The sequence below is a fragment of the Chionomys nivalis genome, chromosome 10 (genome assembly GCF_950005125.1).
Source record: "Chionomys nivalis chromosome 10, mChiNiv1.1, whole genome shotgun sequence".
Classification (NCBI taxonomy): Eukaryota; Metazoa; Chordata; class Mammalia; order Rodentia; family Cricetidae; genus Chionomys; species Chionomys nivalis.
The window spans coordinates 16300621-16327526 of NC_080095.1; the positions used below are offsets into that span (position 1 = coordinate 16300621).

A 26906-nucleotide genomic window follows, 5' to 3' on the forward strand; every position below is an offset into this window, starting at 1 on the left:
CCGCCTGCCTCTGCCTCCCAAGTGCTGGGATTAAAGGCGTACGCCACCACCGCCCGGCTGGATATAGTTTCATTTTGTTAAGGTTAATACTTTTCCTTTCTATTTAGTATTTAGACAATACCTGATAATAGGTTTTCTTTTTCTTTTCTTGTTTTCATTTGTTTGTTTTGTTTTTTGAGAAAGGGTTTCTCCTTAGCTTTGGAGCCTGTCCTAATCCTCACTCTGTAGACCAGGCGGGCCTCGAACTCACAGAAACCTGCCTGTCTCTGTCTCCAGAATGCTGGGATTAAAAGTGCACACCACCACCACCTGGCAATCATTCTTTTTTTTTTTTTTTTTTTGGTTTTTTCGAGACAGGGTTTCTCTGTGGTTTTGGAGCCTGTCCTGGAACTAGCTCTTATAGACCAGGCTGGTCTCAAACTCACAGAGATCTGCCTGCCTCTGCCTCCCGAGAGCTGGGATTAAAGGCGTGCGCCACCACCGCCCGGCGCACCTGGCAATCATTCTTATTGTATATAGTTTTACGTTGTTAGAATCAGAACCTTTCTTTTTTAATTAGACAAAAACGGAAATGTTATAGGAATTTGTTGTGTCTTATGGTCTGATGTTCAACAGAATTAGGCACTGGTTAGAGATGTGGAGTTCATATTCAGATGGCCCGATTGGAGTTCCCTGGAAGACCTGGGAGAACGGAAAGAGAGGCCCTTGGAGGAAGATGCGTGTAGGCAGACGCTGTTGTTCGTTCCCAGTTGCCCAGACCTGAAATAATCACACAGTAACTATATTATATGCAATACTGTTTGGCCAGTAGCTCACGCTTCTTATTAGCTAGCTCTTGTATCTTAAATTAACACATTTCTAGTAATCTGTGTACTGCCATGTGGTTGTGGTCTACTGGTAAGGTTCTGTCTGGTGCCACATGGCATCTCCCTGATTCCACATACTCTCTCCTCCTATATCTGCCTGGAATTCCCACCTTGCCCTATTCTGCGCTGCAATAGGCCCAAAGCAGATTCTTACCAACCAATGGTATTCACAGCATACAGAGAGAAATCCCACATCAGAAGTGGGCAGGGCAGGGGGATGGGGTGTGCAGGCCTTCAAGCTGGGAAGTGGACAGTGGTGGTATGTTGTGGCTGCTTGCATTCTCTCAGATGTATATTTTTAATATTTACCTTTGAGTTTTATTTTTTAATAAATAATAAAAAAATTAAAATAAAATTCTGTCTCGGGGGGGGAAGGGCAGGGGTTCCTAAGTTAAGACAGCTGCATCCATCCTGGTGGGTCAGAAATCCCCCATGTCCCACCTGTAAGCTATGCACTATCAAGAGAAAAAATAGCAATATCAGTCTTTAAAACCTCGCCAAACAGAAGACTGTAGAAACTTGAATAGATGTCACGATTGGATAAAAATACTTTAATTTTACTTATTTTTGCAAGGTTATAGACACAGTATACCTCTGTCCTAAAATTTAGATTTAGCAATCATAAGCTAATGAAATTCTATATTTATAATCCTATTGAAGAAAGCTTATGATATATAGTAGTATATTAATTGTGTTTTAATAAATAACACTTACTTGAAGAGCAGAGGGCAAAGCAGCCACACTAGTCTAGCATACAGACCAGGCAGCAATGACACACGCCTTTAATCCCAGCACTAGAGAAGAATATAGGATGGAAGGAGACAGGTCTCAGGCTCAGGCTCAGTCTGAGGATTTGTGGAGGCAAGATCGCCCATTTTGGTCTGAGGTAGTGGCTAGCCACTTTGCTTTTCTGATCTTCATTTTGAACTCTGATATCTGTCTCTGGGTTATAATATATATATATATAATATATATAACAGCATGTTATAATGCTGTTTCAGTCAAAGGCATTAAGAATGGTGTTTGAAGCAACTTTTAGGGTTCTGTCAACTAACATTTAACAGACTGAACTGGAAAAGCAACATGGAGTTTCCAATGCCCAGAAACTGAACATATACAAATCTGCATAATATGGTAGATCACCCACATGATGGAAGCCCAGGCTACCACTGACACTTCAGCTTCCATCCTCCTGGAAATCAAGTGGGAAAAGAATGTTTTCTTCCAACATATGAAGAGTTAGCTTTAACTAAGCAGAAGACAGCACCCCTAGACAAGGAGTTACAGTGGAGGCAATTGCATGTCTAGATTATGGACTTATCACTCATATACAATAGGACCCTGAAGAAGAACCAAGGCCAGCAGTGAGCATAAGCAGCAGCCCCGGAGTCCGCATCCTTGCACCGCTATATTGTAAGACTCTGCTGTTCTTCAAGCAGACTTAGTGCTTTATTCTTCACTATCTGCTATAATTTCAGGGGGAAATCTACTGTACCTGATGGCCTTATATTACCCACCATAAGATATCTATTTCCTCTATATGAGGACATAGCTTTACAGATTACAGCCAGCTGCTGTGGATGCTTGGCTTTCTTATACAGTAGAATAGACAATGACTTCACACTTGTAATTTCAGCATAAGGTCTCTACTCTTGTGATTTCGCTTCATTTTAATTTTGAAGCTTAGAAACTAGAAACAAAAGTACATTTGCTGACAAAAGAGTGTTCCAAAGAACTGGAAAGTCCGGGGAAAACCAAAAAAAGGAAGCATCAGATAAACAAAGAAAATGGCCCCTACTGCAGAGCACAGGAGTGAAGATCATGTGAACATGTGAGCAGAGCATAAACACCCATGTTTCACTACCTGTGGCTGTTCTGTTACTGTTATGACCAAAGCAACTGAAGGAAGGAAGGGTTGATTTTAGCTCACAGTTTGAGCGTGCAGTTCAAAATGGTGGGGGAGGCACGGCAGCAGGAGCAGGTGGCGCTGGTCACATTGCATCTGCAGTCAGGTAGCAGAGAGATAAGTGCTGGTGCTCAGCTCACTTTCTCCTTTTTTATATATTCTACTACCTCAGCCCATGAAGTAATGCAGTCTATACACATGGTGGTCTTCTAGTAAGCCTTTCTGGAAACATGCTCATAAACACATCCCGAGGTCTGTTTCCACACCTCTAACTCAGTCAATGTAACAAGATTATTAAAAGTCCTGGTTCAAAGAGAGAATGAGAGACACAGACCAACCCACGCAAACTGACAGGAGCAAAAAACTAAATTACAGATAATAGCTTACAACTATAAGAAAATAGCAGTTACCTGTAGCTCTGCATTACGCCTTTGGTTCATGTAAGTAAGACTATTTTAAGATTTATTTATTTTTTTTATCTTTTATGCATGAGTGTTTTATCTCACCTATATGTGCTCCACATACATGGTGCTCAGGGAGGCAAGAAGATGGCACTGGAGCTCCTGGAGCTAGAGTTACAGGTGATTGTTCACTGAATATTGTTAGTGCTGGGAACCAAAACCAGGTCTTCTCTAAGAGTGATCAGTATTCTTAGCTGCTAAACCATCTCTCCAGGCTACAACTTAGGAGTTCTAAAGCACCTCTTAGATGCAGACCTGTCAATGTGTTGCTTTTATTGGTTAATGAATAAAAAAAACTTCCTTGGCCTGTGATAGGGCAGAATAGAGCTAGGTGGGGAAAATTAAACTGAATGCTGAGAGAAAGAAGGCAGAGTCAGGAGAAGCCATGGAGTCCAGCCAGAGACAGACACTGGATAGAATCTTGGGGATAAGCCACAGCCATGTGGCAATACACAAATTAGTAGAAATGGGTTAAATTAAAATGTAAGAGCTAGCCAATAAGAAGCTAGACCTAATAGGTCAAGCAGTGATTTAATTAATACAGTTACTATGTGGTTATTTTTGGGCTGAGCAACTGGGAACAAACAAGCAGCCTCCCCACAACAGCTCCCGTGGCCCATAGCTGGAGTCCTGCCATCTAGATAGAAAGGTAGGAGCAGGACCCAAAGCTCAAGCCACTGTGTAGGTGTCAGGCAGCAGACAAGATCTTTTCAGGGGAGGTTCTGCCTGGCTACAAGAGTGAGGTGAGAGGAGAGAGAGGCGGCTGTGATTCCCTTACCTAGAGCATTACCTTTACAGAAAAATGGATTCAAAGAGTAAAAAACATTAAGGCTACATTAAGTAGAGCTTAAAATGTTTAAAACTTTAGGATAAAATGTGGTATTGGAGTTGGTAACTTTCATTCCTCCTTCCATTCTCCCTTAGACTCCCCCTTTTCTGCTGGGTTTAAACTCTGCTCCAGTTCTAATTCAAATCTTCTGCTCCTCTCTTCACTGAACACTTGACACTGCCACACCTAGGGAGGGCATGGGGCTAAGAAAGAAAACAGCTCTTCCTCTCCAACTCTGGAAAATGATGAGAAACTGTAGATACCTATCTTTTGGTCATTGTGAAGAATTAGGAATAAAAGCTCGGATTTTTGAAAAGTATTTAATTGTGACTTGGAATCATGAAAAGGTTTTGTAAAATCACAATACAAATAAAATGAAAAAGACCCTTTTCCCTTAAAAAACAGTGAAACATGTGCATTAACTATGTAACCAGTTGATGACGTGGCAAGGGACTATAGCTCATCTTAGCTAGGTCTTCTGTTGCTGCTGGTATTGTTATTTAAAACAACCACACACTTGAACAGGTAGGTTAAAACAACTGAGTGAATATGCTAAGTCTTTTAGGAACCAAGATTTTTCAGGATGAGAGGAAAAAAGACCCAGCTCCCACATCATGAGTGCCCATAGCCCCAAGATCCCACTTCCCACAAAGGAGACCAGAGCTGCTGAGAAAAAGCAGGCAGCTGCAGGTGGCAATAAAGAAGCTTCAAGATGAGTAGAGAACACCTAAAAAGACCAGAAAGCAAGGAGGGCAGCCTTTGTCGCGGGCCAAACACTGTGCCTAGCAATCAGGAAGCTCTGCTGGCCAGAAATGGCATCTGACTATCTCTAAGCAGACCTGAAAATACGATTCAATTCACAAGAAACAACTGGTTACATACAAGTGATAGTAGAACAATATGGCTGAGAACTTACAGAAATAAAGACTCAGGCATATATTTTCCTATTTACTATTTGAACTATCCCTTAGGTAAGCAAATACTCAATGAGGGAACTACTGACACAACATTGCAGAAACTTTCAGTTATTCAAGGAAGAATACATGACAAAGTTAGAACAGAAGCATCTTGCAGACTCTAGTGACTGAACAGAGGTGCAGACATTGTGCCTCCAGACAAGAACACACTAGCCTACAAGGAGGGCTGATGAAGCCAGGAACCAGCCTCTGCATATACCCATCTGTCACAAATTCAGTGCCCATGGCCAAAGCCAGGCAGGGAAAGCTCTCGTAACAGTACAACCAGCCTGAAATTCACAACACAAAAACTCCAGGGAACCTGGGTGGAGAAGATTACAATGACTGAGGAGACTTACTGGCTACTAGCCTACTTCACAGACAGAAAGAACTGTTAACTATGGGGTGGGGGTGGCACTGTGATGCTGCTGGGTTTAGAAAGGAAATTTAAGTGACAATTTTCTGGCTACTTTTTAACTGATCAAAAGTAGCCATGTATTAACTTTCACTTTGCAAATACTTCAAACCCTTTTTGTATTTATCTTAATGTTGTAACATATTATGGGTTCTTAATTCCAAGTATAAAATGTCACTCAATCATCACCATACTAGAAACAGTCATGTCCTTTCCTTTTTTATTTTTTTCAATCACAAATTAGAGATTAGAACAGTATTTTTTCCCCTTTCAAGTCCCTATTGTAAGATGGTTAAGAAGGCAAAGGCACAGTCCCATGTGGAGCAGTGGCCAGCAGACCATCAGAAGGCATGCTTCTGCGGTGAGATGCAAGGGAAAGAACTTTCAGAGTGGGCCTGGCAAGGCAGCAAGGCCGCTAATCTTGTTTACTGAAGTTATTAAATCATTCTTTAGCCGCAGAGGTCCTGTCCATTGTGATCGCAGTTTAATGCTGGCTTTAAAAAACTGAAAGAGGGCTGAAGAGATGGCACAGCGGTTAAGAGCTTTTAAAAGGGTCCTGAGTTTGGACCCCAGCACCCATTTCAGGCAACTCACAAGTGCCTGTACTTCCAAGCTCCAAGTTATCTTTATACCCTCTTCTGGACTTCACAGACGTCCTGCATTCTGATGCACAAACCCCAACACACACACACACACACACACACACACACACACACACACACACACGACTTCACAGATGTCCTGCATTCTGCGCACAAACCCCAAAACACACACACAAATACACACACACACACACACACACAAAAGAGTTTTTTAAAAAAGAGAGAAAATAAAGCTAGATGCAGTCAAAAACAAACCAAACCCAGGGGTACATTTGCAGATCTTTCAACAACTGTCTAAAAAGGAAACTGCTATGGCTAAAAGCCAGCAAGTTCAGCATGTTTTGGAACTATCTTATTTTTATGCAAAGCAAAAAGGTAACAGTTTAAAAAAGAAGTCTGCCCATTTAAAAAATTTCTAACAGCATACCTGTGTCATATGCTGTAAGGAGGTTCGGGGAGGCTAGGAGTGAGGGAGAAGCTTCCACAAGACGTCGAGCAGTGCCAACCTTACCCTTCAAGTAATGGGGATCTTGTACCTGAGATCAAGAAGAAGGCCTGGTCAGCTTTAAAGCAGCTGGAAAATGTTAAAAGCTCTAAAATACAGAATTCCAGAGCATACATTTTTATAAAATGAAAGTTCACGATAAATATTTTTAATCATTCTATATGGACATGTACTATGATTTTTCTATACTTTAAAGATCACACCATGCATTATAAAGTTTGATTCTTTTTTCCTTTAAGTTTCTTTTATGCTAAATTATTACATAAACACAGCAAAGTTGAGGTAACATTCACAGAGTGTTACCATGGTTACTACACAGTAAGCCTAGTACCACCCTGGTCAGGTAATGGAGTGCTGCCAGAACTCCAAAAATATTAAATATTTTGCTCTGAATGCAATGATTCTGTAACCTCCAAGAAACCACTACCTTGGCCGGGTAGTGGTGGTGTACACATTAAATCCCAGCACTCAAGAAGGCAGATCTCAGGGAACTTAAGGCCATCCTGGTATACAGAGTGAGTTCCAGGAAAGCATGAGCTAAACGGAGAAATGCGGTCTTGAAAACTAAAAAATAAATAAAGAAAAAAAAAAAACAGAAATCATTACCTTAACTTTTATGGTTGTAGTTCTTTGCTTTTCTTACTACAGTTAAAATCCAGGTAAACAACCCTAGAACATACTATGGTTTTCTTTTCTTTCTTACTTTTACTTGCTTCTGAATTTTATAAAAATAAGACTCATATTCTCTCTCTGTACATCAGGCTGGCTTCAATCTCAAAAATATCTGCCTGTCTCTGCCTCCAAAGAACTGAGATTAAAGGTGTGCTCCACCACGACTGGCTTTGTTGTTTATATTCTCATTTTGCATTTTGTTGTTCTACACTGTTGTTGCTGCAGCTACGGCTTGTTTCCATTATCATGTAATATTGGAATAAAATACATAACTTGGCTACCCAGTCCTTGGTTCAAAATGCCTGATTAAGAGCAAATATGAACCTCATTAAGACCTTTCTGCTAATCTACCTGACACACACAGGTACCTAGGTGTACATATACATCTAGAAGAGTGACTGCTTTATCAGGCAAGTATGAAATTTAATATCTTCTACAGAAAGCCCAGTATTTCTCACAGCAGCTATAATAATTTGCACTCCTAGAAGAAGAGTTTGAGAGGACCTCTGTTGCTCACTTTTTGAATGGAACTCATTGGGTGTATTAATCCTGCTGACTAAGTAGCCACATACTTTTTTTGGATATCCTTCCAAACTTTTGTTTGTTTGTTTGTTTTTTGAGACAGGGTTTCCCTGTAGTTTTGGGCCTGTCCTGGAACAAGCTCTAGTAGACCATGCTGGCCTTGAACTCAAGGGATCTACTGTCTCTGGGATTAAAGGCGTGCACCATCACTGCCTGGCTAATATTCTTACAAACCCTTAATACAAACTTTAGGTTAACTTGAATAAATTTTAAAAATTTTTTTATCTAATTATTATTGGGGGCTGCAGATCCCTGACCCCTTGACTTTCTTTGCCTGACTTCTTGCCTGTTGGAGCGAACTGAGCAAAACAACTTGTTTACCTGTGCCTGCAGCTGCTCTGAGCAGGAGACACTGACAGCACGGGAGTGGGTTCTGGTGAGGCTATCAGTTAAGGATCTCCATATAAGCTTCCCTGGAGCACAAGAAACTCAGTATTCTTATATCACAGATGACCCGTGTCCCCGTGTGTTTTTAAGTCTCCAGCTTAGTTCCTGGCTCGCATACCGTCCCATAGCGCAGGTGCTACAGATGATCACTACACAGAAATTTAATTCTGCAACTAAGCATCTGTTCAGGGTCTTGCACCCGAATTTCTCACCAAGTTTAAGTTCCCATGCTGAGCCCACCAGCTTCTGAGTTCTGGGCCTAAAAAGGCACTGACTTGGGCCTGTCTTACCAGAGATGGTCTACTCTCTGAACATGCATGGCCTAAGTCAAACTTTACAGTATTTTTACTTAGAGATTCTGTTTCCCACTGAACTTGAACATAAAGAAGCCTGCAGCTGACAATATCATCAGTCGACTCTGAGTAAAGCTTTGACTTGAAAAGAGAGCAAACCTGGAGGATCATGCAAGAAAGATCTTCACCCAGGTGGGTGCCTACAAGTGGCCTACTCCACTGCTGATACCCTTTTAATCATTCTACCTAAAATACTTTCTAGCTTCCACCGATGTTCTTTAATCATGAGTTATGTAAAAGAATTATTTATTTTTGAAATGAGTCTTACTATGTAGCCCTGGCTTGCCTACAATTTACTACGCAGATCAGGCTGGCCTCAAACTTGCCACAATCCTCGTCCCTCTGCTTTCTGTGTACTGGTATTAGGATTTTATAATTACCTTTCATTCTGATTTAAAACTTAATTCCATAGAGGTCGTAGATTACAATCTGTATTACAACAGTGTTGTGAAATATACTGATACTGACTTGAACTACTATGCAAGTTTGTTTGTTTGTTTTTGTTTTTTTTTTCCAAGACAGGGTTTCTCTGTGTAGCCCTGACTGTCCTGGAACTCCCTCTGTCGACCAAGCTGGCCTCGAACTCAGAGATCTACCTACTTCTGCCTCCTGAATGCTAGAATTAAAGGTGTGGGTCACCACCTCCAGGTCAGATTGGCCAGTTTTTATAAACATCTTTGTGTACTTGAAAGATAACTATGAGGTTAATTTTTAAATATATGTAAAACATCAAACCAGAGAGCTAGATGCTAGTTATATTTACTTTTTGCTTATTTGTTCCATCAATTGTAGCTATGTTCAAAATCTTCATTGTGATTATGAATGTGTTCACTTTTCTTAGAACTGCTGTCAATGTCTATTTGACAATTCTGAAGTTATGCTGTTAGGTTTATCTAAGTTTATAATTAGTTTTCCTCTAAATTGAAACCTTTATAATTACAAACTGTAGAAAGCTTAATATGTCCCCAAATAAGTTCCTCAGCCTGATGGTCACATAGGTACATGCCACTGACTAACACACTCACAGTCCTGTCTGTTGGTTTATGAGCCAAGTTCTGCTAATAAAATGTAGGCATACGCAAAACTTATGTTGCTTTCAGACCTGACCTCACACATGTAGATTCTCTCTTCCCCAGGTAAGACAATTCTGCAGAGTACGCCAAGGCTCTAAAAGATGATAAAAAACTGGACTGGGCTGATGAAAAGGCTCAGGGTAAATAAAGGTATTTGATGACATGAGTTGTGATTCCTGGAGTCTACATAAGGGTGGGAGAAGAGAAGAAATCCAAAGCTGTCCTGTGATCACACGCTTTCTGTGGCATACTTGTCCACATACATACATCTCTATATCACAGGATATTAATATGTTAAAAGCTGTTGATATATTTGAGACCCCTGCCCACATTACTGTGTCTGCTATGCTGTGCATTTTATCTGATTTTATACGATTGTGAATCTGATTGGTATCCGTGTAGTATGTTTTTCTTCGTTTCAATTTTAACATTTCTGAATCCTTATGCCCTACAAGGGTCCTAGTGAGCAGCACTAACTTAAATTTCTTAGAATTCCAATTTAATATTTTTATATTTTAAAATATTTTTTAAGATTTATATTCTATATATGAGTGCTATGTCTGAATGTATGCCTGCATACCAGAAGAGGGCATCAGATCCCATTATAAATGGTTAGGAACCACCATGTATGTGGTTGCTGGGAATTAAACTCAAAACCTTAGAAGAGCATCCACTGCTCTTAACTTCTGAGCCGTCTGGTCAGCCCTAATATTTTTATCTTTTAACTGGAACACTTGATCCACTTATACTAGAAGTGATTACTCATATTTGGGTTTCAATCTGCTCTTTTAAAAGGGACTCCTAAGCCGGGCGGTGGTGGTGCACGCCTTTAATCCCAGCACTTGGGAGGCAGAGGTAGGCGGATCTCTGTGAGTTCGAGACCAGCCTGGTCTACAAGAGCTAGTTCCAGGACAGGCTCCAAAACCACAGAGAAACCCTGTCTCGAAAAACCAAAAAAAAAAAAAAAAAAAAAAGGGACTCCTATTGTCTTCTTTGGGATTAGGTACCACTCCTGTCCCTGCTCCTAAATCATCAAGTTAAATAATCTCTTACTTTTCTTTATTATTTAGAAACTATAGCATGAACCGTGACTTATCAAGGCCCAACATTTGTAAAATCTTAGACTCTTCTGGATGACAAAACTGTAAGCCGTCAGCTTTACTCACATGTCCATTGCTCCCTCTGTGCACCTGTCTATGTGTTCAAACCCTGCAAACCATTACGCCTTATCTGACAGTCATTTATCTGTTAGATGCTGAACTTTTGCATTGTTGAGACAGGGTCTTGTGTAGCTCACACTGGTCTCTAACTCAACTATGTAGCTGAGAACAACCTTGAACTCCTGATCCTTCTGCCTTAAGTCTAGTATCTTCCATTTTCAACTATTACCTTTCCAAAATACTTCTGTACCCAGCCACCCATCTCCTTCCCTTCTTCTCCCTTCTGTCTCCACTTACACATGAGGCACCATTTTATCTGTCTTCTGCCTTCTGTGTTTTCTATTTTTCATTTCTGCATCACTGTGGCATTTCTCTTTGCTCTATTACCCCAGTTGACCATAATGGATTTTCCAATGTTAAACTAACCTTTCATTCTGCAGTTAAAACTTTTTCTGGTCATTATGAAGTAACCTCTTTATCTGTTGTTATATAGATTTGATTTGCCAAATGTATGAGAAATTTTTCTTTGATTTATAGATTTTTCATGGAGGCTTGTCTTCATTATGTTTTGTCTGGTTCTGTAATTAGGATAGTGCCAGCTTTGCAGAACTGATTAGAAAATATATTCTACTTCATTTTTTAAAAAAGCTTTTGTCCAATTAATATTTTCTCTTATTTTTAGATTTACTTTTGTTATGAATGTTCTGCCTGCATGGGTGTACAGGCACTTTGTACATGTCTGGTGCCAGTAGAGGTCTGAAGAGGACATTGGCTCCCCTAGAATTAGAATTAGTTATATATAGATGGTCATGAGCCATCATGAGGGTGTTGGGAACTGAATCCAGGTCCTCTGCAAGAGCGACAACTGCTCTTAACCACTGAACTGTCTTCTCTAGCCCCAATATTCTTTCTCTTAAACATTTAGTGTAATCTGTCAGTAAAATAATGTATAGTCTTCTTTTAGGTATTTTAAATAAACTAAGTTCTTTTTCAACTTTTTTTTTCTTTTTCAAAAATTGTAAAGTTTCTTTTAAAATGTTATTTATTTGCTGAATGTATATGGATGCATGTGTGAAGTCAGAGGACAGCTTGCAAAGTTGGCTGTCAACTTGATCACGTGAATCCCAGAGACTGCACTCCAGTCCTTAGGCTTGAGGTCCTCGGCCTTCACCTGTTCTGCTATCTTACTAGCCTTAATATAAGCTCCTTAATAAACATACAGATTATATCTCTCCCTGAGTAAAACTTGACAATTGTTTCCATTTGTTAAAAGTGCTGGCATAAAGATATTTATATTGGGGCTGGAGAGATGGCTCAGAGGTTAAGAGCACTGACTGCTCTTCCTGAGATCCTGAGTTCAATTCCCAGCAACCACATGGTGGCTCACAGCCATCTGTAATGAGATCTGGTGTCCTCTTCTGGCGTGCAGGCATACATGGAAGGAATGTTGTACAAATAATAAATAAATAACCTTAGAATAAAAAAAACAATATTTATATTATCATGCTTTGGCCTAGGTTATGTGGTGTTATCCCACTATATATTTCTGATGTTGACAAAATTTTTCCCTGAAAGAATATTTCCCTGATATAACATACATCTTCAATCTTTCACAGTAGAATCTTACATAGTTCTTACATAGCTATGCATATCTATACCTAGGCATAGTGTGGCACATGCCTTTAATCCCAGCATTCAGAAAGCTGAGACTGGAGGATCACAGACTTCACTAGTCTAAGTTACATACAAACTATTGCACAAAAAACAAAAACAAAACAAACAAAACCTTATGAACTCCATACTTGCATTTTCTTCCTTCCATCTTTTTTGTTATTATTTATTTTATCATCCAAGTATTATAACTTCCAAAATACATTTTATTTTTCACCTTTAACAGTTAATTTTTCAAAAGTTACTTGAAGTAAAATGAGCCCATGGAGCATTTTGAGTTCCTATTATTCTTTTACAAAAGCTTCCACACTGTCCTCTTCTATCTGAACGTCCTTTGGTATTTTCTCAAGTGTAATTCTGCTGGCAAGAAGTTCTGTTAGTTTTTCTTTTTAGTTATTGAGGTTTTCTTATTTTTCTTTTTAAGACAGTGTCTCACTATGTAAACCAGGTTGGCCTTCAACCTGCAATCTTCCTGCCTCAGTTTCTTCTGTGCTCGAGTTATAGGCACCATGCCAGACAGATATTTTTGTTTTCTTCTTGGGTTGAGACTGGGATTGGAACCTAGGCTGTGTGTGCTATTGAGTCCTAGGTCCTTGGGTTAGCTTTTCTTGGCTGAAAATCTCCCTTCATTTTACAAAGAGCTTTGTGCTGCGTAAAAAACTAACAGTTAAGGTTTGGAATTAAGGTTTTTTTCTTTCAATACTTAACTCATAAGCCAACTACTTAAGATCAGTCCCTTTTTTTTCTAAAAAAAAATTTTAGTATTCATTTATATTATGTGTGTACATGATTTGCCTTATGTATATGTGTACCATGTGCATACCTAGCACACAGAAAAGAATGTTGGATCCCCTAGAACTGGACATACAGGTACTTCTGAGTTGTGACATGGATGCTGGGGACTGACTCCTCTAAAGAAACAAGCACTAAGTCATCTCCAGACCCCACTGATTACTTTTACACACTACTAAATACTGGATTTTACTGTCCTATCCTCTCCCTTGGAGTCCTGGTGGCTTAACACCTCATGCACACTGGGTAAGCTATGTACCAGTGAGCTATGCTCCTTGCCCCCAATACCATGAAAATTTGCCAATTTTCTCTATAATTCTCTCTCTTTTGTTCTTGTTGAGTTTTTCCACAGTGGCTAGAATCAAACTCAAAGTCCCATCTACACTAAGCACTCTCTCTTCCACTGTGCCCCAGCCCCAGCCCTTACTGTACCTTTTCAAGTTTCTGGGCTTTGTTCTTGGAATACAGATACATTACCTAGACTTGGCTAGAGAAAATCAGAAGCAACTTACTTTGGGGCTACAGCCTCCTACAGGTTATAGACTGCTGAGCTAGCTACAGCAGTTGAAAAGCTGGGTGAAAAGCTGTTCTGCATCCCAGACTTCTGTGACAGTCTGCTCTTTCCGGCTTTGAGGTACATATGCTGTGTATATGATAACCCAGGCAAGACTTTGGGGTCATTGTGCAGATCCCTGCAGTTCTAAGCAGCTTCCCTTTCCCCAAATTTGCTCTGCTTTGTCACTCTGATGAGGTTGCTGGACTCTGGCCTTTTCCCCCTTACCTGATGTGTGGAGACTCTGCCTCTAAACCAGGTAAAAAGCTACCTGAAGGCCAAATCCAACCTGCTGCTGTTTTTATAATAAAGTTTTGTTGGAACAAATCTATACTTGTTTGATTACATTCGTGCTTTTATAGAGGAAGCACAAGTGAGAGCAGAATGGTCATGACAGAAACCAAGAGGTTCCACAAGCCCAGCACGAGTGCTTACTGCCCTTTATACAGAAAATCACGCAGTCCCTGCTCTAGTTAATGAGCTGGGTACTGTGTGCTTGTCCACCTGGTTCCCTGTTTCAGGGGACACAGTCCTAATTTACCCTGCACAAATGTCAGAAAATTCTTTTTACATATTCTGCCTGGTTTCTAAGTTGTTTAAATGGTTTCTAAGTTGTTCTGGTTTTGGGTGAAATAGAAGACTTGCCTTAGGCACAAATTTTAAGAGAATGGGGAAAATGTACAATGATAGAGAACATCAAAATTAATGGGAGGACACTAGGGAACAACATATAAAATTTTAAATACAGCACCAGTCACTGTACTGTATGAGGAAAAACAATCAATACCAATATTATATTTACCTAAAATTTATTTTTCATCACATATTTCAATTAATTTGATTTTAAAAAAAGGATTTATTTATTATATAGTGTTCTGTTTGCATGTCTGCCTGCAGGCCAGAAGAGGGAACCAGATCTCATTATAGATGGTTGTGAGCCACCATGTGGGTGCTGAGAACTGAACTCAGGACCTGTGGAAGAACAGCCACTGCTGTTAACCTCTGACCCATATCTATAGCCCTTAAATTGATTTTTAAAAGTATTACATTAAAATATCATTAATCTCAATTGCCAATTATTTTGGTGCCCCCTTAAATTCTATACTATTTGCCTCACCTGGATCTGGCAGAGACCTAGTCCCATTATTTCATCACAGTGCAAATGGAAGTCTCCAGGAATAAGTCTCCCATTAAGTAAAATTAAGACCAATGCTAACAAGAATTATCAATACTTTCTTCTCAGTGATGTCTGGGAAACAGAAAATGTCCCCATCAATTGCCATCAATAGTTGTAGTGATATTTCATTTGTATTTTAATAACTAAAGCTTGCCTGAAGATCAGAGAGTAAAACAGCCCCACTGGTCAGCCTTACAGACCAGGCAGTGGTACACACACCTGTAATCCAAGTAGTCACACTAGTTTGCCATAGAAACCAGGTAGTGTGTGCCTTTAACCCAGTGGTGTATGCCTTTAATCCCAGCCCTAGAGAGAAATATAAGATGGGAGGAGACAGCTCACAGATATAGTCTCATTCTGAGATTCCTGGAGGCAAGATCACCATTTCAAACTGAGGTAGAGGTAAGAGCCAGTGGTTGGCTGTTTTGCTTTTATGACCTTCAGATGAATCCCAATTTCTGACTCTGGGTTTTTATTAATTGTTCTACAAATTGTCACATGTGTATGTGCAAGTTCCTACTGTATCAATCAAAGGCAATCATCAAATGGATAAAAATTAGTTTTGTAAAAAAACACTTTGTAGACAAGACAGCACTAAGAGAATTTAAACTTTCCTATAACCATGAAATATATGCACAAAAAGCATGGGTGCAAAAAAAGCAAAATGCAGTCAAGCTGAATTTAGGTAATGTTTTAGTTACTGTTCCATTGCCATGAAGAGACACCATGACCATGGAAATCTTAAAAGCATTTAATTGGGTGCTTGCTTACAGTTTCAGAGGCTTAGCCCATTATCATCATTGTGGGCAGCATGGGAGCAGGCATGGCACTGGAGAAGTAATTGAGAGCTACATCTTGATCCGCAGGCAGGAAGAGAGAGAGAAAAAGAGAGAGAGAGCAGATAGACAGACAGACACCAGGCCTAGTGTGGGCTTTTGAAACCTCAAAGCCCACCCCCGAGCCTCCTAATCTTTATAATCCTTTCAAACAGTATCACTTCCTGGTTACTAAGCATCAAATATTATGAGCCTGTGAGGGTCATTCTTATTCAAATCATCACAGGTAATAATTTATAATACAATATGAGGAACACCAAACAGCCATCTGAAGCACTGACACCAAGTCAATTTACTGACTAGTGAAAGTTCTTAGTGCCCAGTCTCCAAGCATATCAATTCAATTTTAAGCAAATAGACGGATAAACTTACTGTCTTGGTTTTATAGAATAACTACACATGTGAAATCAGCCATCTCATTTCCCAATATTCTCAACTCCTAATTCCACTGAATAAACAAGAGAATTTCATCCGAATCCCACATATTTTCTATTTATTTTTTCCTAAGGCATAGTACAAAAGAAGTTTTCAAATATTCTGTCAACATTCCTTATACAAATAAAATAGCTACATTAATAAATCTTGCTGAAAACTAAGGGGGGAACTCTGAAGATAGGTTAGACAGTTACTAAGCAAGTCTAGGAAAGACCCAGTGGACAGGGCACACCTGGAAGACAGCCAGCACAAACAGCACTGTGGTCACAGTCAATCCCACCTTTCACATGCAGGCTGGCAAGCAAGCCAAACACTGGCAGGGAACTTAGCATCCACTATTTTTGATTGCCAACACTTTTCCCTGGTCTAGCACTTAGATGAAAACAAACTTAAAAGGTTTGTCTATACATCAGAATGCCAAAAGCACTGGGGCAGGTTTTACTAGTTTTCAAAACAAAAAACGAAAAAACAAACCACTACTTCATTCTTTCCATCTTTATATTTAAATGCAAACACAAGGGAAGAGTAACAAGAAAGGGCCCACTTGGAACATAAAAGGTCATTTATTCTAAAACGGGGAAGAAAAATTGAAGCTATCAATAGTTCAGAAAACTAGTAAAGTTGATCATGGGGAAAAGATTTCTTGGCTGAACCTAAAAACCTCTGAGAAAATCTTATTAAGGAAAGGGTTAACATAGACTTCAAGACACCCTAATTTGTCTGATGTCCATGCTTGGTACTATGAAGGAGAAGAGGATAAGGTCAGAGGCCCTGCATTCACCAACTATCAGGCTAAGAAGGAGGACACTCCAGGCTCGAGGTGTAAGACATGAAAACTACCAAAGGGAGATGTGGTTTGAATTAGGTATGACCCTCAAAGACTCATGTGTTTAAATGCTTGGCCCACAGGGAATGGCACTATTGGAATAAGTGTGGTTATACTGGAGGAAGTGTGTCACGTCAGGGTGGGCTTTAGGATTTCCTTTGCTCAAGCTTTGCTCAATGTGACGTTCAGACCACTTCCTGTTGCCTGAAGATCAAGATGTAGACCTTTCAGCTCCTTCTCCAGCACCATGTCTGTCTGCAAATCGTTGTACCCTGCCATGATGATAATGGACTAAATCTCTAAACTGTAAGCCACACTAATTAAATGTTTTCCTTTATAAGATTTGCGGTGGTCATGGTGTCTCTTCTTGGCAATAGAAACCCTAAAACAGGGCCATGTGGTGGTGGCGCCCGCGCTTTAATCCCAGTACTAGGGAGGCAGAAGCAAGCTGATCTCCATGAGTTCAAGGCCAACCTGGTTTACAAGAGCTAGTTCCAGGACAAATAGGGCTGTTAAACAGAGAAACTTTGCCTTGAAAAACCAAAAAAAAAACAAAAAACAAAAAAAACAAAACAAAAAAAAAAAAACGGGCGGTGGTGGTGCACACCTTTAATCCCAGCACTTGGGAGGCAGAGGCAGGCGGATCTCTGGAAGTTCGAGGCCAGCCTGGTCTACAAGAGCTAGTTCCAGGACAGGCTCCAAAGCTACAGAGAAACCCTGTCTCAAAAAACAAAAACAAAACATATATACATATATACATACATACATACATATATATATATATATATATATATATATATATATATAGAGAGAGAGAGAGAGAGAGAGAGAGAGAGAGAGAGAGAGAGAGAGAGCGCAGTGATTTCTATGCATAGGGCTATAGGGAAGATCTCCCCAAGAGGACATTAATGCCATAATCAAAAGGATAGACAGAAATTAATCATTTTCTCTACTCCTCAGATCTGAAAATAATAGACACAGGTAAATGGAGTAAGAAAAAGTAAATGTGGCTCAGTATTAAGCATCTCATTTTATGAAGCATGTGTTTTATATCAGTGTATGAGTGCATGTGTGTGTACGTGTGTGTGTGTGTGTGTGTGTGTGTAAGTGCAGGACATGCACACAGTGCTTCATAAACGATTAGGCAAATTGGAAAGGTTAAGCTTTAAAAATGTTCTTGTTGAAAGACTACTTCCCGGAGCTGGGGAGAGCTTAATGGATAAAAGTGTTTGCTTTGGCAGCATGAGAATCTGAGTTTGAAGCCCCAGTAGCCACATAAAAAATTGGGTATGGTCACACATGCCTGTAACCCACCCCTACCAATGGCAAATTCCAGAGTTTGCTGACCAACCAGTATGGGCAAAATACAGAGTTTCAGGTTCAGTGAGAAACCCTGTTTCTGGAGAGTAAAGCAGAGGGTGATGGAGGAAGACACATGGTATCCTCCTCTGGCTTCCACATGGACATACCTGTGCACATGCATCTGTATACACCTCCCAATTTCCCCCACACCTCTCTCCATAAAAGGGGGGAAAGATATCTCACATATTTTCCAAACACAAAATGAAACCTCTATGCTAAATGACTTTCAGATACTAAATGGCATTTTAAAATTATCTTTACTGATGGGCAGTGATACTGCATGCCTTTAACCCCAGTAACCCTAGCACTTGAGAGGCAGAGGCAGGTGGATCTTTGTGAGTTTGAGGCCAGCCCCCACCCTGGGTCTACAGAGCAAGTTCCAGTACAGCCAGGGCTACAAAAAGAAACCCTGTCTTGAAAAACCAAACCAAACAAAATCTTTATTAAAGGTGAAATATAGTTGGTTTTCTTGATTTTGTTTTGATTTTTTTTAACTTTTTGGTATGCTGTTTTATTGTATGCTGTAGCCAGTGTATATAAAATAGTTAAGCCGTGTAAAACAGAACTCCATGAAAATTCAGAGGGGTAATGTTAAAGACTGAGAGTGTATGTTGCGGCATGTGTGTTACAGGAAGCTTTTCGTACAGACTTCAAATTTAGTTCTCTTCAATAGTCACTGGGTCATGAAAAGTGCTTTGAGAAACCTCTGAAGAATGTGACTACAAAAAGGAGCAGACTTTCTGGGGGCTGAGGGGACTTGTAGAAGAAGACACTCCAGTTAATACCAGTTAACAAAGGGTCATTTTCTTTAAAAGAATGATTTATTTATTATGTATAGAACATTTTGCATCCATGTATGCATGCATGCCAGAATTGGGCACCAGATCTCATTGTAGATGATTTTGAGCCACCATATGGATGCTGGGAATTGAATTTAGGTCCTCTGGAAGAAAAAAAAAACAGTGCTCTTAACCACTGAGCCATTTCTCTAGCCCCCACAGGGTCTTTCTGTTGTTGCTGTTGTTTTGTGTTATTGTTGTTTTTACAAAACAGGGTTTCTCTGTGTAACAGTCCTAACTGTCCTGGAACTAGCTCTTATAGAAATGCTGGCCTCAAACTCAGAGATCCACCTGCCTCTGCCTCCAAAGTGCTGGGATTAAAAGCACGTGCCACCACCGCCCGACAGAGGGTCATTTTTAACATTCTGCAAACAGAACTGTTTTGAGTCTGCAGCTGCCTAGGAAAATTTCACATGGCTGAACCTGGCCTCCAGCCAAAGTTACTGAACCACCTTGTTCATGGTGGTGGATGCTGGAGGAACCCAAAACAGTGCTCAGAATAATGTGCCAACTCATCTGTCCTAGTGAGGGGCAGGAGATAGCAGGTGTCTGTTTTTTGAGACAAGGTCCCACCTGGCTGTCCTGGAACTCTATGTAGACCACGCTAGCCTCAAACGCACATAGATCCTCCTGCCCCCTGGGATTAAAGGCATTTTTAAACAAATCATATATTAAAAACCTGTTCTATGGGGGCTGGAGAGATGGCTCAGAGGTTAAGAGCATTGCCTGCTCTTTCAAAGGTCCTGAGTTCAATTCCCAGCAACCATATGGTGGCTCACAACCATCTGTAATGGGGTCTGGTGCCTTCTTCTGGCCTGCAGGCATACACACAGAATATTGTATACATAATAAATAAATAAATATTTTAAAAAAATTAAAAAAAAATAAATAAAAACCTGTTCTAAGTTAATACTACCAATAGAATTTTAGATGAGCAAATTTGAAAGTAGGAAACAATTTGTTCAGAGACAGCAACTCTAGTGGTCACACTGAACATGATGACAACGGTAGCAGTACTTTCTTCAGAAAGAGGGAAGCACTGTTGAGGAACCACACATTAAGGTCCTAAGTCAAGCATATCTCTGGTATTCTGGACAGCAGGACATATAACTAAATCTGAGAGAAAGGGCATCCTCATATGGGCAACACATAGCCTAGAGCCAGACAGGCTGGGCAGGAGGTGTCCACCAAGACTATCACCTAGGCTTGAGTGTCTTCTACAGTTTGGCGTATCAGAGGTAACTTTTCATGGTGTGGCAAACAAGATCTCATGGTTTTTTGGTTTTTCGAGACAGGGTTTCTCTGTGTTGCTTTGGAGCCTGTCGTGGAACTAGCTCTTGTAGACCAGGCTGGTCTCAAACTCACAGAGATCAGCCTGCTGCTGCCTCCCGAGTGCTGGAATTAAAGGTGTGCGCCACCATCACCCAGCCCAATTAATTTTTTAATAATTTAATTCAGCCCGCTAAGTATAGGGGCAGTTTTGTTGTTTGTTTGTTTTGTTTTAAGATTTCTTTATTTATTACATATACACAAACCAGAAGAGGGCACCAAATCTCATTATAGATGGTTGTAAGTCATGACATAGTTGCTGGGAATTGAACTCAGGACCTCTGGAAGAGCAGTCAGTGCTCTTAACCACTGAGCCATCTCTCCACTAGGGACATGGTTTTAATGCTATGGTAGATGTTTCAAAGAAATGGTACAGCCTGTCTTAGTAAGGTTTTTATTGCTGTAAAGGGATATCATAATCATGGCAACTCTTATAAAGAAAACATTTAATTGGGGTGGCTCACTTACAGTTTCAGAGGTTCAGTCCATTATCATCAGGATAGGGAGCAAGATGACCTGCAGGCAGATGTGGTGCTGGAACTGAGAATGCTACACTTTGCAGGCAACAGGAAGTCAAATGACTGTCATATTGAGCTACGCTTGAGCAAAAGAAACCTCAAAGCCCACCCCACACGACACACTTCCTCCAAAAAGGTCACACCTCCTAATATTACCACTCCCTCTGGGGGCCATTTTCCTTCAAACCATCACACAAACTAAAGAAAGGCAGTCCAAAGTCTGGTTCTCTAGGCTGCTGAGTCCTCTGAACTGAAAGGTACAGACAAGGGCTACAAAAAAATGCCTCAAAATCTTCACTGACCTCTTGTCCTTTGCCTTTACTCCCCTACAGTGATTCACAGAAACCACAATTCCTCGCCCCCAAGGCAGGCCACGTAAACTGTAAAGACTACTTTAAAGCCCTATTCCCAATCAAAATCTCCAGGTCTACTTCAATTGATAGCAGGTCCTCCTAAGTCAGTACAAAGACCCTGTCAGGGCAGGAAGAGACAATGCTCCACATAGAGGCCAAGCAGGACTTGAATATACAAGTCTCCTTTGGTCTCATTCAGTTTATTCTACCAGATCATGATCTCTGATAATTTCTACACAAATGTTCACTATTTGTTAAGTCTATACATTACAAACAAAAGAAAGTGTGACACACAGGATTAGAGGCAAGAAAATCATAAATCTGAGGCAACTCTGGACTCCACAGCCCTAGGGCCTTCGAGTCTTCATTTTTTCCTTTGAGATGTGGTCTCACTCTGTAGCACAGGCCATCTTAAATCTTACTATGTAGTACAGACTGGTCCTGAACTGTAATAATCCTGTTTTAACTTTCCAAATGTGGGGATCAGAAATGAGATTCACTTCAAAAATTTTCTTTGTTTTTGTTTTGAGACAGGATCTCACTCTATAGCCAGACTAGCCTGGAATTTATTCTGTAATCTTACAGTCTAGGCTAACGTTGAACTCATATAGATCCTCTTGCCTCAGCCTCCCCAGTGCTGGGATTACAGGAATAAGACAGCATGATCAGTTTGAGGCTTCATCTATAAAGCACCCCCCCAGAAAATTGCATAAAACTGTAAAAAAAATAAATTAAATTTTGACATTTCTTGTCGAAGCACTTAAGCAGTTTATGTTCATGTGTGCACACCATGTACCACTGGGTATATATGTACATCAGAGGACAACCTATGGGGAGTCAAGTCTTTCTTTCTGCCATGTGGTAGAAATCAAACTCAGGTTGTCAGGTTTAAAAGCAAGTGCCTTTAACTGTTGAGCCATTTTGTTGGTCCTGAATCAACTTCCTCTGCTTTTCTTTTATAAACCCATATTTTGTTACAGAAATGTCAGCTATGATTCTTATGACTTTTCTCCTCTAAAGAAAATAAACATCCTCCAGCTGAACAGAGGCCATCAATTAAGGAATACACAAAAAGGAGGTACTCCTCAACCAGAGGGTCTAGACACTTTCAAAAGGTTTAAACAATGAATCTGCTTATGAACATCACTCTGTAACATACGTAGTTTTATCTGGCCATGAGAAGTTAAACTGCCTGTCGAGTTTGATTTCATCCTCTCCTCTTCGGTTGGTTTGTTTGTTTGAGACAGGCACTCACAATGTAGCTCTGGGACTATGGAGCCCAGCTCGATCTCAAACTCAGAGATCTATCTGCAACTGTCTCATGAATGCTAAGAGTAAAGGCATGCAGCATTACATTGGCTTAGCCTCTTATTTCTTGAGACAAGGTGTCACTATGTAGCCAGGAACTCATATATAGACCTATCTGATTCTGCCTCCTGAATACTGGGATCAAAAGTGTGTGCCTCCACGCTTGGCTCACATCTCTATTGTTTTTAACAAGTCAAGAAACTATCCTTCAGTTACTGCATTTTCCTCCTCAGAACAAAACAAAACAATATAATCTTAGTAAGATTTTGCTACTGAATTTATTCTTAGTGTAAAATACACCTCTAGTACTAGACCCAGTCTTGCAGAGGCAGACACACAGCACTGACTCACAAATATTTAAGTGGCCTTTACAGACAAACGGTGCTAACCCCACTGATCCTATCTAAGACCAGATCTTTCCTTTCTGGACCTTGCCTTTACTATTCCCTATGATATGATCTTTTAAACAGGCATGTGTGGGAATAAAGGGGCACAGGGAGGACAAGACAGAAACATGCACACATGGCAAAGGAAAATTATGTAGGTACATTATACACAAACTCAAACCCTATTTTCATCTGACAGGACGATCTGCCACAGGTGTCCTTCTGTCTGTAGTGCGATCTCTGTCCTATCAAAATCGACGTTCCCCCTCCTCAAAAATCTAGTTTACAGCTCACCTTTCACCAGAGCCTCAATAAAAACTCTTATTCACCTAAGAAGTGCTTCTGGGGGCTGGAAAGATGGCTCAGTGGTTAAGAGCCTTGCCTGCTCTTCCAAAGGTCATGAGTTCAATCCCCAGCAACCACACGGTGGCTCACAAACATCTGTAATGAGGTCTGGTGCCCTCTTCTGGCCTACAGACACACACACAGACAGAATATTGTATACATAATAAATAAATAAAATCTTAAAAAAAAAAAAAAAAAAGAAGTGCTTCTGAAGCGCAGCAGAAAAGCCACTGCAGCCATAGGTTACTATTTCACTCTTCAGTTTGACTTTGCACCTATAGGTAAGGCATACGGGACCACGGTTAAACATGATGTGCCATGATGCTGGCTTTTATTCCTATTTGTCTGTTGAACAAATTAAGAGTCTATAACTTCAGGTTGATGAAAGTGTTCTAAAATTAAAGGACTCTGAACAACTGTGAACACACCAACACTGGATACCACTGCATAACAAAAGTTTACACTAGCCGGGCGGTGGTGGCGCACGCCTTTAATCCCAGCCTTCGGGAGGCAGAGGCAGGCGGATCTCTGTGAGTTCGAGACCAGCCTGGTCTACAGAGTTAGTTCCAGGACAGGCTCCAAAGCCACAGAGAAACCCTGTCTCGAAAAACCAAAAGAAAAAAAAAAAGGGTTTACACTATATAAACTCTGCTATTAAAAACACATTTTGGGCCAATAAGATGGCTCAGTGAATAAAGGCACAGCAGCAGAGAAAGAAAGGGGCGGGGAGACAACTCAGGGATGAAGAGCACTACTGCTCTTTCAGAGACTTGGGATTTGGTGCCCAGTGGTGGCTCACAGCCATTCACAACTCTGCTCATACAAAGAAATGAAAATAAAAAAAAATAAGTAAATTTTTTGTTTTTTAAGGAGAAGAAACCCAGTATGGTGGTGTACACCTTTAATTCCCACACTGGAGAAGCAGAGACATCTCTGCAAGTTTAACACCAGCCTGGTCTACAGAGAGTTCTAGGATGTATAGGGCTACATGAAGAGACCCTGTTTTTTGTTTTTGTTTTTTGTTTTTAAAAAAAAAGAAAGAAAAAGCAAAGAGAAAGAGACAGAAAAGAAAATAATACAATCTGACACTTTAAGTGACCTACAACAAAAATCTGAGTTTTCTCTTTTTAAAAATTATTTATTTATTTATTCATTCATTCATTCATTCATTCATTCATTCACTCATTTATTATGTATGCAATATTCTTTCTGTTTGTATGCCTGAAGGCCAGAAGAGAGCACCAGACCTCATTACAGATGGTTGTGAGCCACCAAGTGGTTGCTGGGAATTGAACTCAGAACCTTTGGAAGAGCAGGCAATGCTTTTAACCGCTGAGCCATCTCTCCAGCCCCCTGAGTTTTCTTTGAACACTAAAAAATTAAAAACCAGGGTTAACCATAATCTGGCTGGAAAATCAATTTGCATTTCAGCTTCTGAGAAGGAAACCTCTTACTACTTGTAATAAATAGATTGAGCTGGGTGGTAGCGGCGCACAGCTTTAATCCCAGCACTTGAGAGGCAGAAGCAAGTGTATCTCTGTGAGTTCAAGGCCAGCCTGGTCTACAGAGCAAGTTTCAGGATAGCTAAGGATGTTACATAGAAAAACCCTGTCTTGAAAAACCAAAAATAAATAAATTGATTGATTGAATCTACTATCATTATGTCATTCTGCCTTACATGTGGTGTCATTGTTAGTACTCAGGTATCTGTACTGGCCTGCCCTTGGGGTTCTGACAGGGTATGTCCTCAGCTGCAGCCACTAAGAGCACCTGCTGTGCACATTCACTATGTTCCCATCTTTCTCTATCTGTCTCTCCCTCTCTCTCTCTTCTCTTCTGCTGCTCCTATCTGGAGGCCGGTCTCGGCCTCCCCTTCCCTTTTCCCTAATAAAAATCCCCTCCATGTGACCCCTATTGCCTAGCATCTTTCTCTCTTGCACCACTTTCCAATACAGGTGTCAAGTCAGATCGTGAGAGTGTGTGTCTGTGTCTTGGCAGCAAGAGGCTGACATCAAGTGTCTTATCCTATCATTCTCCATCTTATTTTTTTTTTCCTTTTTGATTTTTCAAGACAGGGTCCCTCTGTGTTGCCCTGGCTGTCCTGGAACTCACTCTGTGGACCAGGCTGGCCTCGAACTCAGAGATCTTCCTGCCTCTGTCAAGTGCTGGGATCAAAGGCGTGTGCCACCACCACCTGACATTCTATACCCCAAATTTTAACACTAAATCTCTTAGTAAACCCGGAGCTTGCTGATTTGGTATACTCACTAACCAGCAAGCTCTGGGGACTCTCCTGGTCTCTACCTCTCCCTTCTCCCCACAAGCCCTGGCACTTAGGGCATGGGGATTCAAACTCAGGTCCTCATGCCTGCGTGGTAAGCACTGTACCAACTAAGCCATCTCCCCAGCTCCTCAATTCAGGATTTAGCTGGAGTACATGGCTGCTCACAGCTCCCATCACAGCAGGTGGTACGCAGGGCAGCCGCCATGTCCTTCCCATGAAGGTATCATTATCTGCACACCGAAGAGTAGCTCATAAAAGATGCAAGAAAAAAAAGAAACATGGAAATTAAATTTTTTAATTAAAAGCTCTAAGTTAGAGACCTGAAATTATGAAAGACCCATTTTCTGACAAAAGAAAAACAAAAGAAAAAGTATATTAACTGATAGCAAACCTTGTCTGTCAGAAATGAACCTCAGGGGATCAGACAGCCAGGAGCCAGGAGCAGGTTTCTGATAGTGGACCTGGTTCTGATCTATTCTGGGATCCCAACCAAGTGGATTACTTCTTTGGGCCTCAGTTTCTTCATCTGAAAATAAAGGGATAGAATTAGACAAAGTTCCTAAATGAGGCCCATAGGTAAGTCACAGCAATACATCCACTAATGGGTAACTCAAAGAATAACCTACCTTCAAATTAAAAGTTACACCATATAATTCTGAGTTCTAGACCAGACAGGTATAGGTAATAAGTTCAAGCACACTGGGGCTTTAAAGCAAGACCCTGTCTCCAAAAAGCCTGCAATGTGCTTTAAATGTATATGGAAGACTGCCTTTTTGCTGTCTGGGAGTTCTTTGTAGCTATGGCTGGCTTGGAACTTATTGTATAGACCAGGCTGGCCTCGAATTCACAGATAGCTGCCTGCCTCTGCCTCCTGAATGCTGTGATTAAAGGTGTGTGCCACCACGCTCAGCTTGAGGAATGAATTAGCTATAAATGCTGCCAGCAATCCTTTGATAATGAAGCCATGGGTCTTCCTTTAAAATTTTCACAAGATTGATCACTGGGCCTCTTTCCCCAAACCAACCACCACAACTTCCAATCTAAGAGGAAGTCAGGCTCTGGAACCTGGAAACTTCTGGAAAGAAGTTCTTTACATAGACAGAAAGCTCTGCCAAGACACCACAC

At 40.6% G+C, this 26906-nt stretch overlaps 1 protein-coding gene across 6 annotated transcripts in view; it reads right to left on the reverse strand.

The window, feature by feature from the left end:
- Positions 1-26906, reverse strand: part of Traf3 (TNF receptor associated factor 3) — a 103395-nt gene that overhangs the window by 36863 nt on the left and 39626 nt on the right. For 3 of the 6 annotated variants that reach the window (XM_057782414.1, XM_057782412.1, XM_057782413.1), the window contains exon 2: positions 26173-26307. The exons of 1 other annotated variant lie outside the window; for it this stretch is intronic. In XM_057782414.1, coding sequence (XP_057638397.1) covers positions 26173-26307 — 135 coding nt within the window. Of the gene's footprint in view, positions 1-6462; positions 6572-26172; positions 26308-26906 lie in introns of all 6 variants that reach the window. 2 more of the 6 variants (XM_057782415.1, XM_057782416.1) reach the window with 1 other exon arrangement.